We start from the raw sequence: 9012 nt of genomic DNA on the forward strand, positions 1-9012 counted from the left end.
AGCCTGGCTCAGATATAGTGCTGTTGCTTTCTGCAGTTGAGATAAATAAATGTCCTGCCACTGAGAAAATGCAGTATATACAGTGGATACATGGATACATGCTTTTGAGACTTTTCATTTTCAATACTTCTCTACAATTAATAATCTTACCAGTTTGGCTCATTTGTAATTCTACTGTAGAAAAAAAATCTTTAGGTCAGATTAGATTCTCATACCATTAAAACTGGATCAAAACAACCCAAAGTCAATCAGACTTTCATTGTTGCTACTTTTGCCCAAACTGGATCTGATCAAATGATGCCTAGTTGACTGAAATTGGACTAAAATCCAAAAAGAAGTTCATTCAGCCATAACAAAGGGATTTACACTGTTTATCTGATTTTTAAGTAACATTACTTTACACTATACATTAAAGTATTGATTCACTCACAAGAGCAATTTTTGTTCATCCAGAAAGGGAGTCAATATGCACCTTACGGGCACATGATGAGGATGGATCATTTAAGCATACATCTGTAATAATAGCATTGTTCATTTTTTATGGCTTGCACATGAATCTTGTATTGCATTAGTGCTTGAGGATGAATTCTAAGGGTTTAAAATCATGATGTGTGTGCAGAGAAAGGTTGACCTATGGAGAGACGGGCTGACCTGTCTTGATTGTCCATATGACAGCAATGTATATGTTCATTGCAGATTCACATTCACATATCTAAAGGTCTGACCTACAGCTTAAATGTGTTATATGCACAATACATTTTTTTCTATGTCTGTGAGGATAAGTAAAGCGTTTCATTTCCTCAGCCACACCTGCAAATCCAATCTTATTAAATGCACATTGGGTTCACCACACTTATTTAAAAGTTAATTCTCAAATATTTCCATAACTTCATACTGAATTTTTATGACTTCACTGAAGCTATGCTGCAGTGAAACAACTTTTACAGATCCCCATGACATTCAAAATGTGTTTTACTGTAGACTAGAACATAAAGAATGAATCTTCCTTTCGCCTTTTTAGAGTGAGAAGGATTTCAGGGAAGCTATTTAAGTCAGAAACTGCAGTCTTCACAACAGACACCTAAATTTTGTTTTTACTGTTGCAAATGTTGTAAACTATTCAAAATAGCTATCTTCCCATTGGGCCGGGGGTCATGACCCAGATTATGGAAAGCGATGCTGTAGAGAACTGAGCCCGAGGCATGAGGATGCCTGTTGTTTAATTGAAGTTTAATGGAAAAGATGTGTGTGGCTTCAGTTTTCATGTGATAGGGTTCAGTGCCATCTAGTGGTAATAAGTAACACAGTTTAGTAACACTAAACTGTGACTGCATGTGGGTTTGGACTTCTTTTCTTACATTATTCAGAAATAAGAGTCAGAAGATTTATTATTATTTAATTGATGAAGAAACCAAATGAACTGCTTAAGTTTATAAAGCCATAAGGATTGCATTAGAAGGAACATAGTTAGTTCCTGGAGATTTATTAACAAATCCATGAGAGTTACATATGCCACACACTGTAATAATAATAATATACGTAATATGAGCATTTACAAAATAACAAATGTGAATGAGCAAATATGTAAAAGTCTAACTACTCTAACTAAGTCATTTAAGGTACAAAATACATTTACATACTGCATAAAAAGTCTTTGTAGTGTCATTTTGTATGCATCCACTGAAATAAAGTCATAGTCAGCAAGTTCATTCATCTGTTTCATTCATCGTTCTATCAGCCTGGTTCATTTTTAGTTGTACTGCCTCGTCAGAATTCCTTGTCTCCATTGCTTTGCTCTTTCCGCGCTCCTCATCCAGTTTTTTATAGTTGTAGTAATGCATAACGAAGAAAAATATGCCAGAAACCAGCATGAATACACCGCATGCATAATATATGTATTTGTAATCACCAAAATAATCAACCAAAGCTCCTGAAAGAGAACACACATAATCTGTTAGTAACTCCATCTTGGAAATTTCTATACTTTGCTTATGTGTATAATCAAAATCACAATTCAATGGAAAAAAAGAGAAGAAAAAAAAAACACCACAAACCTGCCATTGGAGGTCCCAGAAGCACTGGCCCACACTCAATAATGGTGACAAGTCCAACAGCAGTGGAGAAACGAGGAGCTCCAACAAGGTCCATTAGAACTTCAAAAAGGAGTGCAGAAAGCATCCCAAATGCCAAACCAAAGAAGACAGCATATACAACTAGGCCCGTATAGCCAGACGCCAGTGGGCACATTAGGTGACATACGCCATTGTATGAAACAGCAAAACTGAAAAAATACTGTATTCTCGGCCTGATCCACTTGGTGTTGCCAACTAAGCCAGTTGTCGGTCTAATGAACATGTCCGCCAGAGCAAAAATGGAGAGCAAGAAAGCTGCTGAATATTCATCAATCCCTTGATGTTTGGCATATGGAGCCATGAAAACCACAGGTGCAAAAAAGCCAAAAAACAAGACCACATTACCAATTAGATAAATGAGGAAGCCCCTGTGTCTGAAAAGTGAGAGATCTATGAATTTCTGCACAAAGCTGTGACCCTTGCTCTCACTTTGATCTTCAGTCTGAAGGTTATCGGAGTGGGTAGTGGTGTCTTCAGCAGCAGCGTGTTCCTGAGCTTCGCTTTCACACTTTGATGACTCATCTATTGTTTTCCGTGGTATGCTTTTGTTGACTGGTCTCATCAAAGCACCAGCTACACAGCAGTTCAAAACAATGGATCCCAGGATGAGGAAGCTTCCCCTCCAACCAAAGGAATCAAACAGAAACTGATTGAGAGGCGCCAGAGTGGAGAGAATAACCGGACTTCCAGTCATAGCGAGTCCATTGGCCATGGGCCTTTTGACCTGGAAGTAAGTGCCTATGATCGTCAGGGAGGGCTGCAAGTTGAAGGCGAGACCAAAACCTGTTAAAAATAAGGTTAAAATTACACACAGTAATTTATGAATTATTCCCTTTAGAATATTTTGAATAAAGTGCCTAAAGTATCAGTTTAAAAAGTACTTTTAGACAGTTGAATGCACCTCTTATTATTATCTGTGACATTAGTTTTATATCGGTGATGATTTGTTTACAGAAAAAAAAATATAACTAGTCCCATGGTTTGGGCATTTCTTTTCTGTACGTCTCTGACTGGTGCAGTGCTACTAGATTAAAGATTAGGTTTAAAGTCTGAGAGGTTTGTTTGCTCTCAGTTAGTAAAATGATCGTGTGGTTTTGCCTGCACATGTGCATGTGTGGATGTTCCAAATGCACCTGAATTAACAGGACAAAAAAGGTTTTACCCAAATCTAAACATTGCTTTGATGTTGTAAGAGGGGATTATAACTTATATTATATCATAAGGGTCATTGTACTCGCTGCACTGAACGACCAACTCTGCTTTACACAGGGACATAAACAATCCCTGTGGATTGATCCTGATAGTAAAAGACTGAATGAGAGTTACAACACAACCACTCCTTCCTTCAGTGTAGTCCAGTTACAACCAGGTATCATAAAGCAAACATTATAAAGGACAGAAACAGCTATACCAGAAAAATAACACAAAACTGAATTGAACATGTGCACTGTAAGAAAGTGAATCGTTTTAAAGGATAGTTTTTTAAATTGTTGGACTAGCCTATCTGACTGTTAACAAAAAAAGGAAACATAATTTACCTCCAATTACTCCAACACAGAGGTACAGATGTATTATATTAGTTCCAAAAGAAGCGAGAGCCATGCCAGTGCAAACCAGGACCCCGCCAACTATAACCACAGGTCTGCTGCCATAGCGATTGACCAGTATACTGCTGACAGGGCCTGCACACAGGAGAGAAATATCTTACATTTTTGGCAACGTTCTGAGGGACAAATTTTTCTTGACAAATCTGGTCATGGGATACGCTGCTTGGGAATGTGCCAATACTTGAAGTATGACGGCCACTAACCTCCTGCATACATAGAAGCAAGCATGACTGAGGACACCCAGGCAATCTCACTGTAGGAAACTGAAAAATATTCCTGAATCTCCTTGAAATAGATGGTGAGGGACTTAGGAAAGGCATACGAGAATCCTATGGAGATGAAAGCGCCGAAGACGACAGCCCAGCCCCAGCCTCCGTCTGGTGGGGTGTAGCCTAGATTGGTTGCTGCTGCGGGGGGCATGTTCAATTCTCCGGCTAGAAAGTGGGAACAGCAAAAATAAGTGAACAGAAAATAAACAAGTGCAACTTTTCAAAGAAAGAGTTAGATTCACATATTTTGCATCCATTATAAGTTTCACAAGACCTCACCTCGGCCCAGTCCTTGAAACTGTATCGCAAAGTCTATGAACTCAGTCCATGTGACACAGTCTTGCACTGGGACAGAGTTCACTCTGCTGTAAGCTCTTTGATCTCATCACGTGTGCTGTGATGCAAAATATGAGTGGCCATACAAAATAGAGCAATAGCCAAGCACTAGATATTGATGACAATAAATGCTTGTAGGAAGTGTAATTCAACTGCTAAAATATGTTTCTTTTAACATACGACCCTTTCATAGACATACATTGGTTTTACTGCCGAGGCCCTTTGAACTCATGTAAGCGGTGTTTGTCTACTCCTATGTGTTTGTGCACTGCAGGTGGGTTGGTCAAAATGACATGCTCTTTTGGGAAACCTTTAAAGCTGGGATTTATGTTTTGATGTCATGCCCCCAATACAATGGCACCCCCCGATGGCAGGGGGTCTCCCTCAGCAGGGCTAACTGAAAAAAAAAATGCTTGGAACTTCGTGCCAATCTAACTAGATCCCCAGAGCTGTTTTTTCAGTACATGTGGGAGGGACTTATACAATATTAGGAAGGCTTTCTTAATTTTATGGTTTGTCTGCACGCTTTGATTAAGTAAAAATTAATTAACTGAAAAACTGTGTTTTGTACATGTTGTGAAAAACAGCGCTGGCTACAAATTCAATGTCAGCAGTGTTGGGCCATGTGGTTGCTGAATGTGAATGCTGGAAATAATTGGTCTCTATTTTATTTTCTTAAAATTATGAGTTGTTTAAATTGATGTAGTCACTGGATATTCTTTCAGCTTAGCACAAAATCCCTAGTTTTTATGCAAATTAATCCGGTATGGATTATTGGTGTATCTTTTAGAGGTGCTGTGAGCTCTGTTTTTTTTCTTTCATGAGTTATTTAAAGATGTCTAGATGCTGAGCGATAATGTGCTCCAATTCAACCTCCTCATTAATCAGCTATTGAGACTGCAAACCGCATGTTTTGAAAGAAATACAACAAACACTACATAAAATTCAACTGAGAGAATAATAATTACAATTTATGGATTAGAATTTAAGGAAATTAAACAGCTGACATATCCTCACTAACCACTTCATTAGGTACGCCAGAGTTGGGCCACTTTTTTCTTTCCGAACTGCGTGCATAGATCATACAAAGGTGCTGGAAACATTCCTCTGAGATTTTAGTGTATAAAAGTATGTTAGCATCACACAGTTGCAGCAGATATGATGTTGCACAAACATGATGTGAATCTCCGGTTCTACCACATCCCAAATATGCTCTGTTGGCTTAAGATCTGGAAAGTGTGCCAGAGAAACCAGTCTGCTCAGTTGGTACTAAAGGTCTCAAAGTGTGTCAAGTTTGGTAAAGATGTTCAAACTGTAGCATCCCTTTCCTGTTCTTATCTTTCACAACCGGCACCAGGTGTGGTCATCTGCAGCTCTAACCCATCTGCTTCAATCTTTAACTTGTTGAGCATTTAGACATGCTCTTCTCCATGCCTTGGTTGTAATCAGTGGTTATTTGAAATGCTTCATTTTGGCTCAAAGCACCTCTGGCATCAACTTCATCAATCAAGTTTCCACTCGGAAAACTGGTGGTCACTGGATATTTCTCTTTTTTTTTGACCATTCTCTTTATGGTTGTGTGATCCAAGCAGTTTCAGACCAGCCATCTGGATACCTGCAAAGTCACTAAAATCTCCTTTTTCCCAGTTCTAAAGCCTGTTCAGTTGGCTAATTAGATGTGTGTAAAAATAAATAAAAAATCAAACTGAAAACTAAACGTACAAAAACATGGAATGTGGAAATGTAAATAAATACTCAGCATTTCTGTTTGTAGACGTAAGTCAGGGAACTTCTCGCACTCCAGTCCACTAGATGGCGATAATAAAACAAAGCCTAGATTGCCTCAAAGGGGGAAGAAGAAGTTATTCAAGAGTTATTCAAACGCTTGTATAATCTGGTTGTTAGTTGGGGAAAAGTCGGGTTGATTCCAGTGCAAGTTAGAGCTGTGTAGCCATTTGTAGCTTCAGATGTTTTCAAAAGTGAGAACATGTTTGACTTCGGGTTTAGCCAGATTGCCCAGTTGTGTAAATTCAAGAGTAACATCTGTGCTCTGCAAACATCAGCATCGCACCTTCAGTTCTGAGTCTGCTGGTGTCAGGGTGAGTTGCTCCCACTGTCTCTCTGTTTCTGCTAAACTTGTCTTTAAAATTTTAGTTAGCGGTCTGTAAAACGGGTAAACCGTTTTTAGGATAATATACTGGTTAATATGTAAACCCTGTAAAGTAAATGATTCCGCGTTACTGGTTGAAACGTCTCCAGTTTGGCAGTATAATATAAAATGATTTAAAACCACGCTTACGATTTCATAACGCTTATTTTACATGTGTAAGACTCATTTTTGACCTTGTCCTCACTGTGTGGTAGTATCTGTGCCAGCTGAGCAAAATGAAAGTTGCACTTTGAACGTTGTTAACTTAAGACAACGCTGTGGCAATACGCAACTCAATTTTTAGTTGATGGACGTTTTCCTGGGCCAAATTCAAATCATTCAGGATCTTTGATGTAATGACTATTAATGAGGTAATCTCATCAAGGTTAACATGCCTTTTTGAAAAAAGATTATGATCTCTCATGTCAGTCACATGTGTTCAGTGTGAACCTGCATTTATTTGTGAATGGGGTCCATCGGTGGACCTGCCAGTCCTGCTTTTCTTTGGTAAACTCAGTTGAGCTGCAAGGTCAGGCCCTCATGTCATGCACGTGGAGTCTGGTTCTTCTTACAGTTTGATCAAAAGCTGGCACAAGTAGGTCATTCTCAAGGGCTCTGTTCCTCCTCGAACAAAGGCGCAGTTATCTCTCCTGCTGCTGCGTTGATGCCCTTGTGCAACCCTGTCCAGCTCTTCTTGTGTAGCAGCCCGTCTCCTATATGTCCTCCACTCTCCTGTGCTGAGACTGAGACTGTAAACCATCTTGTGATGGCATATTAGTATATGGAACTACCTGTGCAACCTGAATGGGCTGCAAGTACCATCTAACGCTACCAGTAGAGACAAGGAAACTAGCAAAAAGGAAAGAGAAATATCAGTCAGGAGCGATATGGGGAGAGCAACAGTCTCACCATTTTGCTGCTTCTCCAATGCAACTGTTGTACTTTCATTTGAACCAAAGCAGGTTAAATGAATCCACAAGGGTTTATGCCTCCCAACAGGATTGATATCCTTCAAGTTTAACTGAATTTTGGAAAATTAGGGATAAAATATCAGACAATTCCTCATGTAAATGTCTGTTCTCCACTCTTTTCCAGGTTCTGTATGATGGGCTTTGTCCAATATGTGTGACTGAGATCCGTTTGCTCCAGTTTCTGCAGAGAAACCGGCCTGAGAAAGTACATTTCATTGATATCTCTCTGCCAGGTTATGATGGAACAAAATACAAGGCTATCACCTATGAGATGGCCATGAAGGAAATGCACGTGATTGATAAGAAAGACAAGGTGATTATTTAACCAAGATTTTAATGAACCTCACAATATGCAGTTTAACCTAAGTGTTGTATTATGCACCTTCATGCTGTGTGTTACCAGGTTCACAGCGGAGTCCCAGCGTTTGCAGTCATGTATAGCGCCGTAGGCCTCGGTTGGTTGGGTCGCTTTATGATGTGGTCACCTGTGAGACCATTGATGGACAAATCCTATGACATCTTTGCCAGGAACCGCTTAAAGTGGACCGGACGTGGAGAGGAGTGCACCACAGGACGCTGTGAAAAGAAAATACCCTGACGCTCCAGCACTGTTTTATAAGTACTGTAAATATATGAAGAACTGCATAAATATCATGCTGATAATCCTGTAAAAAATGATTATGTTGGTTATATAGTTCACCTAAAGTAATTTAAAATAACAACAATGATGCAGAGATAAAATTACAACTGTAAAATAGAGCTGAAGATGAATGTATTCAAAGAAATATTTCTGGATGTACAGGTTTCATTAAATGCAGTTTGAAAATCTGTTTTTGACTGATAACAGCATTTTGTCATGATTTTTATTCTTCCTCTGGTGTGTATTCGTATCAGCAGATTGGTCCAATCTTACTTCTAACAAAATCACTGGGGAGGTGGCAGTCAGACCCAAGATAGTGGCTATGGAAACAGATTTTTAAAAAAGAAAAAAGCTTTGCTGTACATGAAAAGAATCATTCTTGACAGAAAGGATTGTGTGTTCTGTAAAGGACTGTCATGTATTCATCATATACATGGTGCAGAGATAAGACTCAAAGTCACTGAAGCGGAATATGATCAATTTCCTGTCATGCACAGCGGTTCATTCAAAGCCGATTAAGAACCAAACTGTCAAGAATCTGCCACTAGATGTCATTGTAAGTCTGCGAGAGTGAAATCGTTCTTTAGAAATTGTGCTGAATTGTAGCAAACTGATCAGATCATAGCCAGAAGAACAAATACGAGCAGAAATGTCAAATTTAGTGGATTTGTTTAACAAAAAAAAAATCAAAACTACTGAAGCTCTCTGATTATTTATGTCTTTTTTATGACTATTGTTTTGAAAGTAACGTCAGTGTCTGTGTGCTGGAGAGAAACACGTGAGCCCCTCCTCTTATGTTTCACCAAAAATAAACAGCTGTGTAGAACGGCATGTGCTGGTGAAAGATTACATGAGATCCTGCAATAGGACAAAAGTGTTTATAAAACACTGTTGGTTACAGCGTAAAT

General features: G+C 39.0%; 2 protein-coding genes across 2 annotated transcripts; one reads left to right on the top strand and one right to left on the bottom strand.

Moving 5' to 3' along the window:
- Window positions 1-1382: 1382 nt before the first annotated feature.
- On the bottom strand, window positions 1383-4359 carry slc16a7 (solute carrier family 16 member 7). The gene is made up of 5 exons (XM_086277903.1): window positions 4288-4359; window positions 3943-4173; window positions 3671-3814; window positions 2055-2915; window positions 1383-1930 (listed from the first exon to the last, which is right to left on the bottom strand). Exons 2-5 carry the CDS (start codon window positions 4157-4159, stop codon window positions 1707-1709), a joined length of 1446 nt encoding a protein of 481 aa, XP_086134029.1. The 5' UTR covers window positions 4160-4173; window positions 4288-4359; the 3' UTR covers window positions 1383-1706.
- Window positions 4360-6185: 1826 nt separating this feature from the next.
- LOC147306116 (uncharacterized) lies at window positions 6186-8299 on the top strand. The gene is made up of 3 exons (XM_086277760.1): window positions 6186-6443; window positions 7589-7777; window positions 7868-8299. Exons 1-3 carry the CDS (start codon window positions 6312-6314, stop codon window positions 8060-8062), a joined length of 516 nt encoding a protein of 171 aa, XP_086133886.1. The 5' UTR covers window positions 6186-6311; the 3' UTR covers window positions 8063-8299.
- Window positions 8300-9012: the final 713 nt, after the last annotated feature.

This window comes from Aulonocara sp. 'chitande type north' Nkhata Bay, linkage group LG20, assembly GCF_057382095.1.
Source record: "Aulonocara sp. 'chitande type north' Nkhata Bay isolate Kocher_YH1m ecotype deep benthic linkage group LG20, A_spYH_male_GT1.1, whole genome shotgun sequence".
Classification (NCBI taxonomy): Eukaryota; Metazoa; Chordata; class Actinopteri; order Cichliformes; family Cichlidae; genus Aulonocara; species Aulonocara sp. 'chitande type north' Nkhata Bay.